The following is a 24234-nucleotide window of genomic DNA, read 5'->3' as shown; positions in this document are numbered from 1 at the left end:
AACGGAGCAGCAGCGCAACCGCCGTCTGGAGACCCTATAAATTTGATGTCCGACAGCGGACTTTTACCAGTTCTCTGGTATTTCTTCTACTTTTTGCTTCGGAACATTAGGTGTAACCTAACCCTAGGCTTCTAGTCTGCTTCGGGATTCTTGGCTTTTTCTTTCTTCTTGCTTAGCCTGTTTCGGGGCTCTGCTGGTAATTCTAACGTCAATCGTTTAGCCTACTTCGGGGCTTTGTGGTCACCTAACTAACCCACTGCTTACACGTTGCATTGGGATCTCTATCGCCACTGTGCCTAGCCTGTTTCTGGGCTTTGTGGTGATCCAGTCTGCGTCCTCACGATCAAAGACTACCTATATCTAACCTTACAAACTTAATGAAATTATCTTTGTAGTATTTTTGTAAATCACTGTTATAGTGGAATTTTATAATAAAAGCCGCTAGTAGGAGTCGATCCCGGACACACTTTTTATTTAACGTTCTACCTACAACCTATATGGGATAGAATTTTACATGGTCAAGGCTTTGGCCGCTCAGTTTTGATCTGAATACTCCCTTACCGGACCGTATTTTTATTATTAACCGGAAGTGAACTTTTTTCATACGTATGTGGTTTTCTAATCTCTGAGTTCAGTGACTCAGACGTGACTCTATTTTAGTATATGCCCAATACAAGATCACAGAAAAACACTTTTCCAGAGGATAGTGCAAACAGCAAACAGAATTCCCAACCTTCTTTTAATATGCCCCACCTTACTAAATACTCTGGACACGTTTCTGAAGACCCTGATAGTTTTTTATGCCATTTGACCACCTTACGCTATGGCATTTTTGGTTAGCTGAGGAAAAGAAGGAACTATTACCTATATATTTTCTGGAGGAGACTCTTGTTTTAGTGTTGCAATTAAAGCACAAAATCAATTGGACTCACTCAATTATGAAGAATTAAAGACCAAACTAATAGATTTAAGCAGATAAATATTACAAGGATATAGGGCGTAATTTGAAATTTTTCAGATTCAACGAAGAGAAAACAAACCAACTGAAGCATATTTTTTAAATAAAATTAAGAGTTGTTCGTCAAGTTATGCCTCAGGCTACCGAGGAACAGAAAATAAATGATTTATATTTAGGTTTGGAGATTTTTTTTTTTTTTTTTTTACAAAAGTTACATTGGAATCATTTACTGCGGTTCAAGCTTTGCACTCACACTTACATAATTTAGAGAAGGCACGCGATCTTATGAAGAAGCGTGATTATATAGAATTACAACAAGCAACCTATTCATTTGGTGACCATAATCCACCAGCCAGTAATTACATTCTTCGGCAATCGCTAGCGCGTCCTTTCCCACACATCACCAACAACCAACTTATCAGTTATGCAATCAGACACCTAACTGGCATCACTACCAACAACCTGCTCCACTATTTCCTGCACCTTTAGCACCAGAACTACAGGGTGCCTCTTAAAATAATTACCCTCAAACCCTCCCTCCCAAGTTAGTACTACGAACCCACCACCCCACCCCCTGCGCCTAGCGCATCTAATCCTACTAACGCCAATAGATCATTAGAATTTATTAAACTTGCTAATCCCATGGCCGAATTCTCTCTTTTAGTAACTCAGAATGCTATGAGTAATTCTCAGTTCGGAAAGGGGGGTCGTAATAATTACAAGTTACGAAAAATAATGGTAACAATAACCAGCATAGGAATGGGAAGAAAAATATAATAATAAAAATAATGGTAGATCCAAACCAGAAAAAGTTACAGTTTGCGGTATGTGTTATAGGCAAGGATATTCTTCAAGCATGTTATAAATAAAACGAATAGGGAAATGCATAGCCGGCCCAGGACAATTTTTCTCAAGAACATGTTCTGAGGGCCGTAACAGACGAAGTAAATGAACAAGAAGTCACAAGTACTGACCCTAACAAACATACTTTGACAACACTTTACACTGTGGCTCCAATGACTGACATTAGAGATAACATAAAATTATTAAATAAGGAGCATAATTTGATAATTGTTGTAATAATTAATAAAGAAACATACACTGTAATAATTGATACAGGAAGCTCGTTGAGTCTGTGGCCGAAATATATGAATCCTCCAAACACGCAATTAATTCCTTTTAACACCAAACTTAGAGGAATTGAGAATTCCATCGAAAATTTGCGTTATATTGCTGTAATTAATTTAAAATTGGATCAATAATATTATCACACTACTTCCGAAGTTTAGAACATGGAGAATTCTTACCTTTATTCCGGAAAGATATTCTGAATCGTTTAAATGCTAAAATTAACTTACAAAGTAATACATTGGCTGTATACAAGAAACCACGGTCACTGCCGTATCCAATCGAGTCTAATGCTCAGGAAGAACAATTGGCAAGTTCGATTTATTCAATAATACAGCATACATCAGCTGTTGCATTTACCACTCTTAAAGTTACCATCCCAGCTAGGGCACATTTCGTTCTTCTTATTAATATCAAGAATCGGAAAAAAGATACGGAGTATTTCATTGTTTCCACACTAGAAAATTTATTAGATAAATACGGATTGCAGACTTTACCTACAAAAACACCACGAAGCTGTTTCACACTGTTTAATATCTAATCAAACTAACAGGTCACTAACATTAGCGAAAAATACACCGATCGCATATGTTGAGGACTTGTACGAAGTCGATATAGAAGGAGATCAACATTAGACGAACAAAATGATGAAACATTTATGGATTTGAACAGGAAACATAGGATAGACTTAACAAATCTAAATCACTTTTTGATATTAAACTATTTGACATAAACCCGCACCTATCAGATGAACAGAAAAAAGGCTGTACATAATTTACTTTTTAAATACAAAGGAATCTTTTCATATTCATCAACAGACATAGGATACTTTCGTGGTTGCTCATAAAATAAGGATAGACAAACGAGCTTCTTTTCATCAGAGGTCACCTCCTATTCCTTTGGCGGTGAGACCGCAAATTGATCTGCACATCAAGCAGCTGTTAGAAGCTAATATTATTAAAGAAACAGCGATAGCTCGTTTTCATCGCCACTTTTCATAGTGCGCAAACCAAACACCTCAGAGTTTTGCTTAGTTTTGATTTACAGGCATGTAGTAAATTTATAAAATATCTTAGCAAACCATTTCAGTCCACAGAAGACATTTTATATGTGCTTAAGGGTAAATCTTGCATTTTGACTATTGACATAAAATCTAGCTATTTCAATTTATTATTGCACCCTAAAAGCCAAAAATATATGACCTTCGATGTCAATCATAGGGGGAAATCCTACCAATTTTAACGCTGCGTTATGGGTCACACCACTTCAGCAGGAGATCCGACTATAACAGTACGCATGCTTTCAGGGGGTTTACATCTTGTATTACTGCATTTCCGGGTGACCTCATATAGAGAGAAAAATTAGAAAATGCAATTATCGGATTTGGAATTACTCTTCAACAGACTAAGAAAACATGATTTTAGAGCTAGCCCAAGCAAGACCTACTGGTTATAGTCAGAATCAGAGGTACTAGGATTTACAGTTATTGGCAAGGGAATCGGAATTTCTTCCAAAATTGTCAACAAAATACGGAATTTTAAGAAGCCAACTTCTAAGCGGGCTTTAATGGGTTTTCTTAGACTCTGCTTTTATTTAAGAGCACACATCAAAAATTTTACGGAGAAAGTGGAGCGATTTCAAGTTCTTTTGGAAAAAGATTCAAAATTTAAATGGACAGCTCAACATGACGAGCTATTTGAGAAACTAAAAACATATACAGTATTCAGGCCCCATCCTTATTTCATTTCGATCCATCGTTGGTAATTCGTTTATATTCAGAAGCATCATCACTTTCAGCCGGGGGATTTTTGGCATGTTATAACCCTAAACCAGGAACGTGTTGCTTCCTATTGCAGTAGGCGTTTTACCAAGAGCGAATGGAAGGTCTCAACATGGCAGAAAGAATTATATGCCTTAATATACGTCCTTAGAAAATCTCGACATTTTCTACTAAATAGAAAATTCAAGTTACTCATTGACGCTACGTGCCTGGTTTCTTTAAACACTCAGCCCGACAAAGTACGGAAATTCACTCGTTATAAGATATTGTTAGCAGACTATAATTTTAAAATACTCTACATTAAATGTTTACAACATAAAGCAGACGTACTAATCGGAGTTGAGAAATTATTATTTCCCTAATACGAAAGCATATATAGCAAAGAAAATAAGGGCGTCAAAACTTAAAAAAATACTAAGCAAGTCACCTCTCCAATTATGCCATCATACTCCTTTACTTATTGCTATTGCATGGCAATATGATTCAATTGGGAATGTGCCGGTCGGGCAAAAAACTTTTAAACACATACTGGTAGCAATTTAGATGTCCACTTGTTTCTGTGTGGCGAAAGTTGTAGATAACGATACAGCCAAAGAAATTGAAAAATATTTTTATATATGAAATCATTCTCAAATATGGAGCTTCTTTGTACCTGTATTTAGATACACATCCTCTACTAACGCAAAAAGACTACAATCCCTAGCAAAGTTCTACAACTTTGAATTTAAATTTTTTCTACTATACGATCATAAAACTTTAAGTGTAGTGGAAAGATTCCACGGAATTATACAGAATGCTATTAAATTTTTTGGGCAGGAAAATCGAAATCAATGACACAAGCTTATTCCATATATAACTTTTGTGATGTCCTTTAGCCTAAGCGGCATAACTGTGGGACGTAAAACTTAAAGATTTCATTTAAAGATCTTATAACTTTTGCGATTAACACATTCGTCCAGGCTAGAACCAAGTACTCAAGTTTTTTTCTTACTGTACTTTTACGAACCTAAGACCATTCCTGATATCGCGCTTGCATCAACCTCAACATCATGTATCGATAGGGAACACTTGAACAAGATAGAAGAATAGTGAAGGGCAATTTAGCTGCAAGCTATAAGAAGCAGAAGTAATATTATGAGAAAAAGCAGAAACAAATTAGCTTTGAGAATGGACACAAAGTACTTGTATTCTATCCGAACCGTCAGATTCTAGTATCACAAGTATTCTCCTTTAAATTTGTCGGTCCAGTCACGATACTTGAAAGAATCAATCATAACCTATATAGGTTCGAATTTCCTGATTTATATCGTCAATACATACGGGAAATTTCTCTAGACAGAATTAAGCTGTATTAAGAAAAGAGACGAAACTCAGCAAGAGGATAATTAGCTATTTTTTTACTATACGAGTGAAGAAATTCAAAAAATACTGACGGAAGAACGCAAGAAATGTATCGAGAGGATCCAGCATATACAGTCCATTTTTTAAATATTTCTCTTCTTTTAGTTCGCAGCACGAAAAGAACATGACAGAAAAGAAACCAATATAAATTATTTAACTCAATTGGCTAGGAATATTGTACAGCATAAACCATTTTAATCATTCTGACTTCTTAGGAAAAAAAAAAAAAAACAATACTCACCATTCGAAAGAAGGAACACGAAGATTAGCATTCAGGTGCACAGTAACTTCTCTTTGCGATACAAACACTTCTTATTCTCTGATTTTACAAAAAGCTGATTCATTATTCCTCGCTGAATGAAAGAATACTGAGTTTGCACTTCCATATTTAAAAGGCAAATAAACCATAGAAGAATAGCTAACCTATAATTCATTTCCTCGATATTTTTCCTTTCTTCACTGTGGACTACATATTGCCACCGGCACTATACAACATAAACACTATACAGGATGTTCCAAAAATCATGGTCACTTATTTCATACAGGATAACCATGAATTCAAGTTCATCATTATTATTATCATTTGCATTCCAATATTGGATTATTCTATTTAAATATTTATGTTAGTGGAAACATTTTAGAAACTTTACATTTTTTACAGGGTGGAAAAGAAAACACGCAGTTTGCATCGCGAACTTTGCAATATAAATTGTCTTTTTATTCCTGTGTGCCTTTATATTCCTTTTTAGTATTCGCAACTCATCCTATACCTACTATATCGCAGTCTTTGCTCGGAACCAAAAACTTCCAAACTACCCCGTCTAGATATACCTCCACCAATTTCAATCGACTCATTTAATAGTATTCATACACACACCGGACAAACCATTTCACAGGCTTCAACACCTATCACTGTGAGCCAATATACACATATTAGGAATGCAACGCAAAGCTTAAAACAGCCCTTCCTCGAGGGAAATAAAGTAACATGTAATATTTACCGATCCTGCTTGTGTTTAGGGAATAAAAATATAATGGTTTGTTCCACTATCATAATAGTGCTTCGAAAAGTGAATTTTTTAATGTTATCAGTGCTTTTAGTGATTTTTTGTGGGGTCCCTTATTTTTTGCTCTTCCCACAAGAAAAATAATCCTTCCGATTATTTTTTAAACAAGACAGGGGTGTTATGTCCCACGTGGTATTGTGTACAAATAACTCTTCACGCTTATGTTTATAAACATCACGATATCGTATTACGAGAGGATACTTACTACACACCATGTGGATTCACTACGACCTACTGACGAGGATTTTGGCTCCTCTCACGTAGCAGACAACGACAACGGAGCAGCAGCGCCACCGTTGTCTGGGGACCCTATAAATTTGATGGCCGACAACGAACCTGTACCAGTTCTCTGCTGGCTCTCCTACTGTTTGCTTCGGAGCCTAACCCAAGCCTCTAGTCTGCTTCGGGACTCTTGGCTTTTCCTTTCTCCGGGCTTAGCTTGTTTCGGGGCTCTGTGGTCAACTAACCAACTCATTGCTTGCCACGGAGCATTTGGTTCCCTACCGCCACTCTGCCTAGCCTGCTTCGGTGCTTTCTGGTGATCCTGTCTGCGACCTCAAAGTCAGAGATTATCTATATTTAACGTTACAAAATTACAGAAACTATCTTTGTAGTTTTTTTGTATATATATTGTAAAACTGTCCCATATAGGTTGTACGATTGTAGGTAGGGCGTTACAAAATAGTGCCCGGAATCGACTATATATATATATATATATATATATATATATATATATATATATATATATATATATATATACGATTGAGAAGTTCTATCGATTCCGAGTATCATCTGTCCTTATGTTATTTTTCTTCTCAATTAAAAAACTGATTTCAGTTACTGCAATACAGAAGTAAGTATTAAAACTGGGAATGCATATAATATTTCCTCTTTTGGTAGAGTTTTGTCGATAGTCATGCTATCTTGCCTTGAGACGCAAAAGCGGTTGTACAAAAAGATCTTACTATTCGTTACTATTTTCCTTCTATGTTAATAAACATTGAAACCGCAAACGTGTAGTTTAACTACTTCTGGCCTGAATAGAGCTTTAATGGGAAAGCAGGAGTTTCTTGCCAATCTGACTCAATTGCAGAAGACCTCATGTTTATACACCTTGCCATTTTCGCACTACGGAAATCAGTATTGAAACCTGAATAGTAAACCACTTCCGGTTTTCGTATAGTCGTCTGAATAGTCACGATATGTTGTCATGAGACGCTGCGTTTGGAGAAAACACTTCTTGCTATCAACTACCGTGTTTCTTCTGTGGTGATAAACGTTGAAACAAGAAATGTTTGATTCTAAAAACTTTCAATTTGAATTGAATTTCAAGGTACAAGAAGGGCATTTTCTTCGGATGCCGAATCGATTGCAAGAAACCGTACATTGATAGTTTTAGCTGTTTTGCTCTAGGAAGATCAGTATTTAAGTAGGACTTAATAAAAAATTTGAACTATTTCTGATTTCGAGAAAGTGTTGTGGATATTCATTATATATTGTATTGTGACGCTGAATTGTTTCCAGAAAACTACTTTTCCTCATATGTTACCGTTTTTCTACTATGGCAATAAAAGTTTAGGAATATATTGAAACCGGAAATAATAGTAAATTTGAAACATGTCCGGTTCTAGTAGAACGTTGTGGATCATCAGGATATGGTGTATTTAAAGTCTGATTTGTCTACAAAAACTCACTTTTCTCTATTTATTACCGTTTCCGTTTCGTAATGATAAATGTTGAAACCGGAAATTGATTACTTGAAAACCTTAAGGTTTCAATAGGAGTTAACCAGAGGAGATGGAATCTATTCTTAGGATGTTGAGTCAAGTGTAGAAACCGCAACTCGAAATTTCTTACTATCCTTACTCCATGAAAATGAGCATTGAAACCGGCTGTAATAGCATATTTCAACGACTCCTGAATTTGGTAAAATATTGGTTGTGATATATTTCCTTTAGACCCTCAGTCGATTGCTGGAAAATGTCGCAAGCTGTTGGTATTTCCCTTCCGGATATGGCGACTAACATCAAAACCCAAATGGCTAATTTCACTCACTCTGGTCTGAATTAAGGCTAGCGGAAAATGTGCAATCTTTTCTTAGAACACTGAGTTGATTAGAAAAACTGCACAACGCTTTAATCGTTCTTGTCCTGTAGAAATAAGTATTGAAATCGGAAATAATATTTCATTTGAACCACTTTCTTTCTGGTAAAATGTTGCGAATAGACATGCTCTCTTTGACAATGAATCGTTTGCTAAAAAACATCTTCTATCTGTTTCCATTCTATTGCCATAGAACTTAAAACTGGAAATGGCTAGCTTGAGTCACTAATTGTTTGAATAAAATTTAAATGCAGAAGATGGAACCTATGGTTTAAATTCTTCATCGACTGCAAAAAACCGCTTCCTGATATATTTTGATGTTTCTGTTCTGCAGAATATTGAAACCTGAACTAGTAGTAAATTTAAAACATTTCCGGCATCAACATATTACTGCGGATACTATCGGTATGTTGTTTTGAGACGCTGAACTATCGGCAACAATCCGTTTCTCGTTATGTGATACTGTTTTTTTTCTACAGCGATAAACGTTGAAACCGTTACTGAAAGGGGCAGTAATAATATTTGAAGTACACCGGGTGTAGCAGTGTTGTACATAGTTATAATTTGTTGTCTATAGATACTGAGTCATTTGCAGACAATAGCTTCTCGTAAACTGTTACCGTTTAGTTCTATATGAATGAAGGTGGAAACAGAAATGACTAACTTGAACAAATTCCGCCTTAGTACATGGTTAACGGAGGAAATGGACTTGTTCTTAGGACGCTGAAATAATTATCAGAGACTGCATTTTGAAACCATTTATGTACATCCGCTACGGAAATCAGTTTTGAAACAACATAATAGTAAATTTGAACTACTTTGATAGAATATTCTTGAAAGTCGTGAATGTTGCCTTAAGACGCTGATTCATTTGCAAAGCACAGCCTCTCACTATAGTATCGTTTCCACTCTATGGCCATAAACGTTGAAATTAGAAATGGAAAACTTGGACCATATGAGGTTTGAATAGAGAGGACGTAGAGCCTCTTTGAATTCTGTGCTAATTACAAAAAAGCAATTTTCGACATTTTAAACCATTTTCTTCTTATATCTGTTGATAGAAGAACAAAGTTGTTCTACAAGACTCCCGCGCTTATGCACAGGTTAGCTTAAGAATCGAGAATATTTTCTTTGGTCTTATGCACATTGTCAACAACAACATAAAGGAACTTATACGTGTAGCTCAAAAATTAACCATGACATTATGCCAGACTTGAAACGAGTTGCGGTATGCCCGCACAAACGTTACACGCAAAGATTTGTAGGTGATTTGTTAAAACCAATAAACATTTCTTTTAAATCGGGATACTAATCATACGTCATTTCAAACAGCATATGACACACTATGAGTGGCTGAACACGTGAATTGACAGTGTTTACAAGAAGGCTGATGCTTCTAGTACTAGCAGTGGGTAAAATTTATAGGAAGTGGCAGCACTCCCAGTAACTTTCTGCGCTAAAGAAATAACTGCGTATTGCTGTGTAAATAACGTGTTATGTCGTTGTTCTATTTGTTGTGCAAACCTTATCTAGCAACAAATAACCCATAGGAACTAAAAGCGCAAGAAATAAATTATTATTAATAAATTCAACATATAGAAAAATATTCTGAATAAAAGAAAATGTTGACGCAATCATAACCGGACGTGACTTCACGTAGCATAGTCTAACATATCCGAAAACTGCAAGAAAGCAATTAAAATAATATATGTAAACAGAAATATGTTTTGAAAGCAACAAAATTTGCTCCTGTCGTAACTCAATCCCATGTACCTTTATATAAGACGCCAACGCGTCAACTATTAGGCCACCGAGTCAACCGTGCCGATATTCTATTTGGAGAGACCATTATATTTACAGTGCAAAAGCTCCAAATTGGAGCAAAATAAGGTCTGAGCTGGTTGTGACCGTCAGCCCGGCCACAAAACTACGTTTCTGGACGAACAGTGTATTCCTTCTTTAACTTTTATTCATGCAACAAAATTATTATTTTACTCATAGAAAAGAAAAGCTATTTTTGCTTTTGGTGAGAACTTCAATTCTTTCTCCGTCTGCAGGTGTTCTTCAGTCGTCCTTATCGTTTCTCACAGTGGAACAAAGAACTTGTTGTTTTTCAATGCAACGCTTATCGTCTACACAAAGTGCTTCTTGGCAGCCAACTCATTTTTTTTTCCTAAAAAATAGTTACCAACTGATAGTTTTCATTACCATGACTGTTCCATATGTATTTCCTTCAGAGCAACATATATTAAAATTGGGAATATTTTTGGACACGAAGTTGATATTGTGTGTGAACGAATTTTCGTCTGTCGTGTTCCCATATACTCATATTACGTCATCCTTCTTACCGTGAGAACAGTGTTCATAGCTCGCAGGAGTCCTAGGTGAAATGACTCATTCACACAATTACCAACGTCCGCTCCTTTCCACTGAACTGTTTTACGTATAACAGTAGTGTATAAAAATCTAATAGCCACGGAAGGGAACTAGTAGTTCGGACTGCAACACTTTTTTTAACTATTACTTCTAAATTTCGTTCCCACGAGACCGAAAGAAATGTTGCCAGTGTTCTCCATTATACCGTCGTTGTATTGATATTGTGTATTTATGCAAAAATCTATGGCATTTCATTATTTATTTATTTTTTTTTTGTACAACGCACTACCCACCCGTAGAATAGCGAACGGGTTGTTCCCAAGCCTCAGTAGAAGTAAGGAGTCAACGGGAGCCTTCATAGCGAGGAAGAACGAAAAAATACATCGTTTCTTCGGAGTCAAAGAGTCTAATAATGGACTAGTGCTTCGAGTATCTCCCCATTCCCCTTGTCCTAATTACGCAGTGAAAGTCTCATCTCAGTGCGAATAGTAAATTTAGAGTGCAAGTGATATCAATACGAGGGCTATGTTTCTAGTGTTCTTATATAGTGTGCGCATATCTATCATGCAGTATTAAGTGTTTTATTTTCATTATTTCGTGTATTTGATTGCATGAGTGCAACTAATTCTTTTCGAGCATTTAGCTCTGTAAAGTGAAAATTTTGTGTGCTGTTGATACATATATTTCTTATTCCATTCCGTACACACATATATTCATGTTTAATAAATAGGAATGCACCTAAGGAAGTATTATCGCATTCATTCATGTGTGTATGAATTCCTGCGAGCAGTCGGCTTGCCAGTTTCGTATATGTATACGTATGTATACGCAAAAGTATGTATAATACAACCTGAGTGTCAAAAGCAAAAACGTTGCTCATGCCAAATCACTTGTTATATTTCAACATTGTCAATCTGCGCCTGAACAAGGTATGAGCCAGAATTGTTATCAGCTGTTTTCTTAGGGAGTTCTTCGGAAACCAGCACCCAAGGGAAACGGTACGTAGCACGGTCAATTAGTTTCCAAAATAAACTGTATGCTATGCACAGCATAATCTCCTCAGGACCACTTAATGGTCGAAGGAATAATCCGCACTGTCCAAACAAAGAAGCAAAAGCGTCAAGATACCTGACCAACTTAATCTTCACTAAACCATGATCAATACTTTTAGGTTAATCTACCACAAATGCAAGAAAGCAATTATAATAACAAATATGAACATCTATATATTAAAAAAAGTAACACGTTACAGATTACATTTGAATCCGGATTGTTTCATTCAACAGGCCAACATCTTACTGACTTTTCCACGTCTGAGCTTCCAAATGGTGTTTTGGAAGTTTATACTATACGTGTATTAAGTAGCAACGTTAGTAGATCTCATTTGCTCGTGGACTACAGGTACGAGCAGCTTCTTCAAGAGCTAGGATTTGTTTCGAACGTTTACGAAATCACTCTTAATCCTCGATTAATTTGAGACATATCTTTAAAAAAGAGTAAGTTCTCAAGTTTTAACTGATTTTGAATTAGAGATCAAATGCTTTTTCTGAAACCCGGAGAGGATTACTCACATGCGGCTAAAGACCGTAAATAAAACTGAAACCTCAAATGGAACCGAGGGAAAACTTGCTGACAGTTGAGAGAGTAATGATCGATTCAACAAACGGCTGCTATAGTCTGTGTAACTAAGTGTACAATGTGTGAGACTCTCATTCTAAAGGTTGTGGGATCATTCCTTTGCCTGAAGTTCTTTTTAAGGAATTAAGCATTGACATTTCTGTTCATGTATGCTCCTGAAACAGACTTATCAGGTAAACAAGAAAAATCCAAGATAAAGAGAGGGGAAAGAGGGTTAAGACAGACTCTTTTTCCTTAAAAGCGTTAAAATTTCATTTATTCCCATGTTTTCATCTTTCTGCTTTCCCTGTCTTTTTTTCTCCATTCATTTCGCTTTTTCCACGATTTCTCTGTCTGCACGATACATATTATCATTTTCCTTTTCTTTGTATTAACTCTTGTTTCTTTGAATCAAGATGAATGGAATTTTATATTGTGGTTGTCTAAGACCTGCTGAACTATTCATTCTTTCCTGCTGCAAATGCAGGAATATTCAGGCATGTCTCTGCTGTGATGTTGGATGCCCAAGTATCAGGCATACATTGAAATAATTATACTGGACGAAAGAGCTATTATTTGTGAAACATTAAAATAAAGAAACATAAGTCGTTAGCTATACTAAATCAAGTAACTAAAAACTGGATAAGAAACAATAATTAGAGAAGATTGAGGCATAATTGCAAAAATTTCGATGAATAAAGTGCAGCTCGACGCAGGCAAATAGAATGGGATAATTCAACGAAAGTATTTAAGATGAAATAATACTATTACAATAACGAGAGACGTAACAGAATTAAACAAACAAAGAAATGAAGTTGTTACAGGTCATATCGCCGTCGTTTTGAACGCTATAGCAGATTAAATATAGAAAACAATCAAACATGTTACTCCTTGCTAGAGCAAACGTCGGAACAAATAAGAACATTATTGATACTACTGTAGAAATACGCTGAAACTTGAGGCACTCGATATCAGAATAGAAAATATAAAATTGAATACCAAAATATGTCAAGAAGAATAAAACAAATAGGGGAAACGTGTCCAACATAAATTTAGCACGAACTATAAAACATTATAGATGAAGACGTGGAAATCCGTTATGAACAAAATAAAATTTCGTGGAAATAATATGGAACACTTAAGCCTCAATTTATTTCCCTGCTACTACTCGTTATAAGATACGTGTGTGATCAAATATATGCACGTGTTTAGTGTGGCAACAAATCAAACGAAAAAGGGGACAATATATAACTAAATGATGTTTTAAAGAACAAACACACAAAAACAACGAATAACATCTTACAAGATATTCCAGTTAATATCCAGCATTATCTTTTTCTTTTAATTCTATTTCACTCACAGTGTATCTTATTAATTTTAAGACAACAGGGACCGGAACGAATCGCGAAGGATTCTTACAAACATTATTACTTTAACTGAAGAGAAAGAAAAAAAAAAGTTAATTCTTTATATTCACTCCGCAATATTTTAGAATGTTCATGTTTGTGATGTATATCCCTTTGAACTATTATTTTGAATTCAAAAAATATCTTAAAATTAGAATAAAATGGCGGAGAAAAGTCACGAATTTAAGTTTAATACCATGCAAAGCCTAAAATGCATAACCTTAATCTGCTGACTTAGAGAGGAAACGAGATAATAGCATTAAAGAAATATTAGAGAGAAGAAAAACGGCATGAGGCAAGTTGACAGAGGTAAGACCGTAAGAAATCGTTTAAAAGAGAGGTAAAAATGAAATGAAATTTTTGAGTTTTACGTCCCACGATTATGCCGTTAGGCTACAGGAGACGGTGATTATGAGAAATGAATGAAATGGTGGAACGAAGAAAGTGGGAGGAAACGGGATAACCCCGAGAAATCCAATGCACACGGTGCTTGTCCACTACAAAGATCACTTGGTGCAAGAAGGGTTTGAACCTGGGAACCCATGTATCACAGGTGAAGAGTCTACCCCGGAGCCACCGCGGCCCATCAAAAGAGAGGTAATTGAAAGTTGTAATCTAAAAAGGAAATTATTCAGAAACTAAAAAAAATAAAAGTAAAAATAAAAAAAATAAAAAAGTTTAGCATTGTTTCGCGATAGGTTATACTGCGTCGCGAACAAGAGGCTCAAATTCGAACATTTCAAATTGAACATCTGGAACCTTCTCTTTGGCTTGTGGCTAGGGAGATTGTTACATTTTCTAAGCTCTAGAAAGCTAAAAACTGAAATCTGTTACACTTATCTGATAAAAATGGAAAGAGAGAGAGAGAGAGAGGAGTAAATTCTGAATCACTTCAATTTTGGCTCATTCTTCACTTAAGGTAAACGAAAATATTATTTAGAGCCTACGATTTTTCCAAAGTATGACATCTTAAATAATACTATGAAATGCACAAATACACTAACTATACGGTGTGAATTTTTATACCAGATTAACCAACATGCAGACATTAGTTGGTTCAAATATATATTGTAAAATATACATAAAAGCTATAATAATATTTTAATAGCCCACTTAGTAAATATTCTAAATCTTATTTTCTTGCCTGTACGATGCCCAACTACGTAAAAATAAAATAATGTATGTTGCCACTGTCACCACTTTTACGTTCGGATTGGAACACAGTGTACCAAATAACCATTATAAATAAAAATAAGTGAAGTACCGGAAGTAAATATGCCAATTCATGACCCTGAGCTATTGTAATATCAGGGAGTTACATCTTTTACGTTTGTAATGTGCTATTTTGGAACGCAAATATTCAAAAAAATGAAAGCATATGGAAACGTTTTCAGTAGCGTACAAAAAAAAAGAGAAAAAAAAGAAAAGAAATAAAGACGTAAATTAGTACTGTATTACTATACAGTGTCTAGTGCTATTTTCGTTAATATGTTTACTCACCTTCTCTGACGCGGTTGTTCCCAAGAGGTGTATCTCCTCACTTACCCATGGGAAAACATGCTGTGATCCTGCCCTAACTCGGTTAGAAGGAATTTGTGCTTTTGTGTCCACAAAACACAAATTGGATAGTTTACCTTGGACAGTGGTTCTTACCGTATACGAAGACTGGAAACCATCTAGAGTAAGTATATACGGAGGAAGGCCGCCCCTTAAAAATGAATGTTGAAAATATAAAAAGCGAACTTCCTTAGAAAGTAGTAAATCTAAAATCAGATTAAGTATGGATCCTTGTAATAAATCTGCACCCTGTTTTGCATAGTTATCTCGTTTTCTGCGAATGTCTTTGGAAGCCATCCGGAAAAAATGTGGCTGGGAGCATTGAATACAAATCGTGGGTAAAATCGCAAACGTAGGGCCTACATAAGTTTTTCCCACGTATAACACAGCTCAGTTTAAAAATTTGGAAATTTTCAGATACGCTCCAGACACGTTACTTGTTTTTTTTTTACATGGGAGAATAATTGGTAAGAAATGTGTAATTATTCTTAATCGAAATAAGCTACATAAGGTTTGTGCGTGTGGTGTCGATTACTTGTGTTTTAGTGTTCAACTAGTCTATGTGTGCCTGCCACTTCCTAACTATAGACTACTAATGTACGTTCGAGGTATCTCCCATATCTAACTATTTCTCGCAAAGTATTGCATTTTATCTCTAAAATAACCGAACGCATGTAACCATATTGTCAATCTGAAACCAATTACTACATTAAAAAAAACTAACATTACCTTTCTGGCTCAACTGAGTTAAAACTTTCTGGTGTTAATTGTTTGTAGTCATTAAAGTACGACGCGTAATCTTGTTCAACCTCTATTTTCCTTAGCGTTTCAATATTGCTTTCAAATGCAGAATCTTCTGCAAATTCTGATTTCACCGTGTCAACGTTTAATTTCACATCGGAAGAATACATAGCTATATCCTTCCCCATCGCTTGCTCTTCTTCGTTTCTTAGCGTTTCTATATTACTTTTAAATGAAGGTTCTTCTGAAAATCCTGATTTTACCATATGAATGTTTAACTTCACATCCGTAGAATACATAGCTTCATCCTTCTTCATTGTTTGCTGTCCTTCCGTTGTAGATAACATTAACTCCTTGTTGTTAGTCATGAGTTCGTATGTCCACCCTTTCCCTTCGAGTGGATCATCTTGAGGAAACCCGTACAAGATTTCTTCTTTGCATCTCAATTCCAACTTAACAGACGCCTCATCAGCCATTATGACTTCACAATTTGAACGAGTTTTACACTGTACTTGATACTTCCATTTTATTTTATGCTGCCAGTGTTAATGAAATGACTTACCATAACGTTCATAGAAGCTACATTTTACTTACAATCAAACATCTAAGCAGATTTTACACAAATACAGAAAAATTGCTGTTTGGAAACAAGACGTCTATACGCTTTCGTTGGTTTTTCTAGACAAGGATTGTCGTGAGAGCATTATCGGTCAGACAGGTCGGTGCACCAGCATTATTATCTATGTGCTACAATTACAGATAATTCTTATGTGTCATCACCCAGAGTAGGGTCTAGGACAAATCTGCTAATTACCAAATGCGCCAATCGTGAAAATCGGCAAATCTGCCAATGGACGAATCCGCCAATGGACAAATCTGCCAATTACCAAATGTGCCAAACGCGAAAATGACCAAATGCGCCAAATTCTAAAAATGATCAAATCTGTCAATTACCAAATCTGCCAAATGCCAAATGCGTCAAACGCGAAAGTGACCAAATGCGCCAATTGCGAAAATGGACAAATCTGCCATTTGACAAATCTGCCAACTACCAAATCTGCCAATTACCATATCTGCTAATTACCAAATCTGCCAACTACCAAATCTGCCAATTACCAAATCTGCCAATTACCAAATGCGCCAAACGCGAAAATGATCAAATGCGCCAATCGTAAAAATGGACAAATCTGCCAATTGACAAATCCGCCAAAAACCAAATCTGTCAATGGATAAGTCACCAAACTATCATTTTATTTTAGATGTGAGGATGCTGAATCGAAAATAAAAATTATAATGACGAATTGGTTCGAGTTAAGTGTAATCGATAGAAATGTGTGTTATGTAGTGCTGACACTTAGATTCTTGAATTTTCTATTGGTTTTTCACTTAAGTAGGTATTGCTTCATTTCTGTTCATCCGATTATCTTGGTTCATATGCCATTAACTTCAGAATAAATCAAGCTCGCAAATGGTACTATACGCATGTGTGCAAGATGTATAAGAAAAAGGAAATTAAAGGAAATATTGGGAATTTACCGTCCAAAAGTATTTTTTTTTCAAATGTAGCACGCCGTGGTACGGCTCCGACTAAAGACACCCAAATATAATATACCTTTAAAAACTACTGTAGTTTATAAGTAATACATAAGCCAAGTTTCATTGTAATACCTACAATAGTTGTGACGAAGAAAATATTTCTCAGTTGTGCTAGAAAATACCAAATTTTATATAGGAAGAAAGTGAGATATTTAACTACAAAATCAAATGAATCCGAACAGTATTATTTATTTGAAATGAAATGAAATCTTTGGGTTTTACGTCCCACGATTATGCCGGTAAGGCTAAAGGAGACGGTGATGATGAGTAATGAATGAAATGGTGGAATGAAGAAAGTGGGAGGAAACGGGAGAACCCCGAGGAAACCCACGCACGTCGTGGTCGCCCACGACAAAGTTCACTTGGAGGGGCCAGGATCAAACCCGGGACCCCAAGCACCAGAGGTGAACGCTTTACCACTAAACCACCGCGGCCCTACTCTATTTATTTGAGTTCATTACTTAAACATCATTCTCTTCTGAATAAAACAGGCTTTCAAATGGTATCATGATTATATATATATATATATATATATATACAGGGTGACCGCGTAACTATCTTACAAAATTTAAGGGGTGATTCCTGACACGGAAACAAGAAAAAAGTTCAAATAACCTTTTGTCCAACGTACATAATTTCGGAGCTACAAGGTGCCGAAAGCGCGGGAAAATGACATTCAAAGCTCTATAGCTCGACTATGGTGAATGATAGAGCTAATGCGGCATGGTCACAACAAAGACACCGAAGCTGCTGTATTCAAAAATGCTTAGGTCAAGATCGTGCAATTCGTGCACAAGGGATTCCCCATAGGAGCGTAGGGATTCCCGGATAATCTGTCAAGAAAGATGGGTTGAAAAGGACACGGATGAATAGCTGTCCCAACTGCTAGCAATAATGCGTCTCCACTAAGTCAATATCTCGCACAAGCACAAAATGGCAAACAGTTTTATACGTGCCATATGTGGTTGCTTAACCCGCACTAAATAAGGGTGGGAAACATAAAAGGAAAATGTGAATAATTTGGTACAAAAGGTAAATACATGATATTACGCTATCATTGAACAGACGCTTTTAATAAATGGTAATACTCATAAAACATACTAAAATGTTGTAAAAGGATCACACTATTAAAGTCTTTCTTCCATGTATTGTTGTCATTGAAAATAAATAAACAAAAGTGTGCGAAACAACCATAATGCAAAAGACGTTGTTTCCTAAAAACAAAAGTCACAAAAATGGGAATAATGTTTTCAATCAACATTTTACAGCAGGATTGAATGCAGCCAAGAACATCATCAATTACCTGTAAACGAGACATATCTCCCAATTATCCTACAATAGGTGATGAACATGGCGTCCCTCTACTTCAACACAGGCGTTACAGCGCCGCAGTGAGTTCTGACGCATCTGCTGTAACAACGCAGGAGCTGTTCTTATAGTATCACAGGCAGCGAGTATTCGTGCTAATAGTTCTTCTGCGCTGTCTATAGACGTTTCATGGACAAGTGTTTTGACATGACCCAAAAAGAAAAAAAACAAGTGGAGGCAAATCTGGGAAACGTGCAGGCCAATTACAAGGACCGCCTCTTCCAATCCATGTCACGAAACGTTTGATTGAAATACTCTCAAGCACTAGCTGAATAGTGGGCTGGGGCGCCATCATGCTGAAACCACATCAATTGAAGAACACCGAGAGGGGCATCCTCTAATAACTCTGGAGGTATGTCTCGCAGGAACCTCGTATACACTGGTGCAGTTAATCGTGGTGGTAGTAAATATGGACCTATTATCTGATCACTAACAATACCCATCCACATATTTATGGTGAATCAGTCTTGGTGGCCCCTTTCCACAATTGCATAAGGATTTTCGTCTGCCCATGCATTACTATTGTGACTATTAAATATCCCGTCCTTCGTAAAACAAGCTTCGCCGGTGAAAAGCACGTAGGAAGCAAACTGCTGATCATTTACAGAGCGTTGGAGAAACCATTCACAAAACCGAACGCGAGGTTGAAAGTCAGTTGGACGTAAGGCCGGAACCCTCTGCGGATGATAGGAGTGTAACTGTTCCTCGTGTACTACTTTCCAAACAGTATCTTGTGCTTCTCCCTTTTCACATGCTATTTTCCGGGTACTTACTGTTGGGTCTTGGGTGAAACGATCAAGCACTTGTTCTTCAAAGTCCGGAGTCCTTGTGGTTCTTCGTCTTCCTTGGTCGTAGTATTGAGGTTGTAAGTTCCCCGTGTCTCGTAAGCGTTGAAAAAGTCTGGCAAACATAGTATGGGCTGGTTGTCTTCTTTGTGGATACTTCAGTCGAAATAACCTATCAGCTACTCGACTGTTGCCATTTGTTTGACCGTATACAAATATCATGTCCGAAAGTTCTCATATCGAATACTCCATTTGATCTCACATTCGAACAAGCAAAGCACAAACTGCACTAAGGAACTCGCACGCTACGAACAAAACACATAAAGAATGACCTTCCACCTTCCACAACGCCTTCTAGTAGGGTTGTCTTATACTTTCCTTACCTTCGATTGTTTTCTACGACAGAAGGAAGAATCTGCAAACTGTGGCGTACTTCACATTATAGCACAGTCTGTGAAAACAAAATATCTTTAAAACGATAACAATATGACGACATGTTAAGCATTCTAGACAAAATATCGGAATCAGTCCTGCAAAACATCGGAAGCAGCGACTAAAACAAAAGTCCTGATAAATTGTTTTTCCTTTCTTTTTCAATGTTCGGGTAACGCACATTACGGTTAATGATAAGAAACTTACATTTTACTGTTGTTCTTTGGCAGTAGTCACATTAACATGGGATGGCGGAAAAATCCCCCTCTCGCAAAAAGTATCCTCGGCCCGTATCATCAAATAAAATAAGATTTCTGCCTGGAAGAAAGCACCCATATCCCCCGGTTTTCTCCATAGTTTCACTTGCTTTCAACGAAAAAACTACATGGAAGAAAACAATGTTACGTGTGATGCTTGTACAACATTTTAGTACGTTTCATGACTATTACCTTTTTATTAAAAGCGTCTCTTCAATGATAGGACAGCGTAATATCATGTATTTACCATTTGTACCAATTTATTCACATTTTCCTTTCATATTTTCCCACTATTATTTAGTGCGCGTTAGGCAACCACACATGGCACGTATAAAACTGTTTGTCATTTTGTGCTTGTGCGAGATATCGACTTAGTGGAGACGCATTATTGCTAGCAGTTGGGACAGCTATTCATCCGTGTCCTTTTCAACCCATCTTTCTTGACAGATTATCCGGGAATCCCTACGCTCCTATGGGGAATCCCTTGTGCACGAATTGCACGATCTCGACCTAAGCATTTTTGAATACAGCAGCTTCGGTGTCTTTGTTGTGACCATGCCGCATTAGCTCTATCATTCACCATAGTCGAGCTATAGAGCTTTGAATGTCATTTTCCCACGCTTTCGGCGACTTGCAGCTCCGAAATTATGTACGTTGGACAAAAGTTTATTTGAACTCTTTTTCTTGTTTCCGTGTCAGGAATCATCCCTTAAATTTTGTAACATAGTGAGACGGGCACCCAGTATATATATATATATATATATATATATATATATATATATATATATATATATATATATATATATATATATATATATACGTGTGTGTGTGTGTGTGTGTGTGTGTGGTGTGTGTTGTACGAGAAAAGGGGAAATTGGGGTAAAATTGGGCATTTTCCCTCCAACAACAATCCAAGAGGAGAGTTGCCCCAGTAGCCCTGATATCGTTTCTCCATCATAGGTATAACTTTTTAGAAATGTTTCCCATGTTCATCAATGACTGCTCCGCAATTTTCTAGGAAAATATCTATGTGGGATTGAAATATATGTATTTTTGGTGTTGCATTACACCCTATTGCTTAGTAGAAGGTAGTAGGTGCACCTCTACTTCCTTATAGGTCTGAGACCGCTCGTTTTCCAAAACATCCGCCACCACTTTTAGGAAAGAATCTCATTCAATTCTCTCCTCATTTTCTAACATTGCATCACATTCAGGATCATTGAGGAGTTAGCGAATTTGAGTGCCAATAAGTATTCTTACTTAATTTTAGTTTTAGCAATTTGTGGAAGTTTACGCAGAATATATTTGAAGAATGTTTTGATGCGTCTATGAATAGCCGCCATTCATCGAGGTTATCGTCTATGTTGAGTTTACTCATAAGACCAGTTAGGCCTACATTGTTACAACGTAATACGTCACTTTCCACTGAAAATACTGTTTAGGGATTCTGACGTGTTCAAAACACGAACAATTTTAGAACTTCAGAGTAAGCTCCCCATTTTTTGAGTTTGGATGCCAGCAGTACTGCGCCACTTTTTGAGAACCCCAGGAAATTTAATTCAGATTGAGTATCATATGGTGAACTGATAATGATATTTTGGTTTCGTGAGGTTAGGATCGGTGGAAGACGATGAATCTGCAGCAGAATTTGACAATGTGGGTCGACATTTCTCGCCTTTTGCTCTTCATCGGGTGAAACACCGGGGTAAGGTACAGGAAGTTGTGGAACCTTTAGTTCTTCAGTGTGGCAAAGTGACGAACGTTTCAAGGAATATATGAATAAGTAGCAGTTCACTTTTCCTTTTTTGGATAGACCTTTAATTGGAAGAACTATCCAAAAATAGCAGTTTGAAATATGATCTGTCTGTTCTCTCCATATCATTGAAACTACAAATGGCACGCATGGCTTTTTTCCGTGTAGCCAGTCCCGCAAATTTGTAGAACAAGTATTACAACATATATGTGGTGCCCGCTTCTTGTCCACATCTCCCACTTTACAGCCAAAGTACAATTGATAGGCTTTCTTTATGATAGGAGCGAAATTCTACTTTTCTCTTCACTCAGTTAAAAACAAAAATTTGTTCTGTACTGCAAACACATTTACGCGACATGATTCTGCTTAACATAGTCATAGAAAGATTAATAATAATAATAATAATAATAATAATAATAATAATAATAATAATAATAATAATAATAATAATAATAATAATATAATAATAATAATAATAATAATAATAATAATAATAATAATAATAATAATAATAATAATAATAATAATAATAAGAGCACCCAATACGTCCGAGATGGCAAATTGTAACTACGAAAGAACGTTACACAACATGTTTTCTCTGGCAAACTCTTCAATACAAGCTAAACCGTGAAGTGGTTGATATTTCTTTGTTAGTGATGAAGTGCGAGTAATATGGATAGCCAGACACTACGCAGAAATTTATTTCGGGAGGGGCTCTAAGCTTTTCGGGGGTCCAAATACAATTTTAGGCTAAATTATATTAAAATTTGTGAAATTTCACCTGAAATTAGATTAAATTTACAAACTAGTCGGGGTGTCAAGACCTTCAGGACCCGCCCCTGCGTATGTCCCTGAGGATAGCAATGAAAGTAATCGTCAAACAATGGAAGTTGATTGAAATAAGTAGACAGCTCGTGTTGCCACGAACCCTTAATTTGCCCAGGAGAGAACATCGGGTGATAACGTATTTCTTCGAAACCCGAACCAATCTTCAAAAACTAATTTCATATTCGCTATCAGCACCCTAAAATTAGTAAGATTTAATTAGTTTTATCTCCAAAGCATTTTCACTGTTGACTAGTGTTTTCAGAGCAAGTTTCTCTTTATGTAGTTAATACGTTTAATGTGGATTAAATATGATCCAAGATTAGTTGATATAAAAGGAAAATTAGTATAATTGAGTTCACTTTTCATCTATTAGTAAATTCACATTATTAACTAGTGTTTTGTAACTTGTATGCTTAGTGCATAAAATAATTTTGTGATGCTGATAACACTAGATTCCTAAAGTGAAAAATATTAACTGTTAATAATCGGATTGTACCTTTTGTTGCTTGATTTCTCTTAACACTGACATATATTTCCAAGAATGACACGTGTAGGCTTAAGAATCTTCCAATTACGAGACATATATCATTCCATTGATAATATTGAGGTAAACAAAATGTCATACGTGGGTGCAAAAACCCATGTAAACATTTCTAGAACATATAGTAAAATATCCTATTCGTAGATATGAAAATTGATGCTTTGTTACAGGTACTTACTGATATAAAAGTGAACCTGAAGTATATTGTCATTAACCATGCGCGCTGATGTTTGGGATTGGCCTCCCTGGATGTAGATATCTTTATTCGAATTTGTGATAAGGAACTACACCATTGCATTTTGGGACACAGTAGTGTTTTCAATTTACAAAATATACAAGTAAGAGTTATAACTCAGAAAAAAGTATTACCCAACAATACTTTTAACTACTTGAACAATCAGAATTCCCACTCAATTCCCACTTAAACCACAGAACACTCAATTCTCATTTGAATATTTAGAAGTTCTATAGACATGGCTGAACCTTCCCAATGAGTGTTGTACGGAAGTGTGTTGAATTTGTATCCACCATTTATATTTT

At 36.2% G+C, this 24234-nt stretch overlaps 1 protein-coding gene across 1 annotated transcript in view; it reads right to left on the bottom strand.

Annotated features, from left to right (window-relative positions):
* LOC145684301 (uncharacterized) overlaps nt 1-16815 on the bottom strand; it is a 34193-nt gene extending 17378 nt beyond the window's left edge. The window contains exon 1 of the mRNA XM_081756476.1: nt 16123-16815. Within this exon, the coding sequence (XP_081612602.1) occupies nt 16123-16610 (488 nt within the window). The 5' untranslated portion in view covers nt 16611-16815. The remainder of the gene's footprint in view (nt 1-16122) is intronic.
* Nucleotides 16816-24234: the final 7419 nt, after the last annotated feature.

This window comes from Thermobia domestica, chromosome 4 (genome assembly GCF_964235325.1).
Source record: "Thermobia domestica chromosome 4, izTheDome1.hap1.1, whole genome shotgun sequence".
In the NCBI taxonomy this organism is placed as follows: Eukaryota; Metazoa; Arthropoda; class Insecta; order Zygentoma; family Lepismatidae; genus Thermobia; species Thermobia domestica.
The sequence above is the reverse complement of the archived record's forward strand: the minus strand, read 5'-3'. Positions and strand labels throughout refer to the sequence as shown.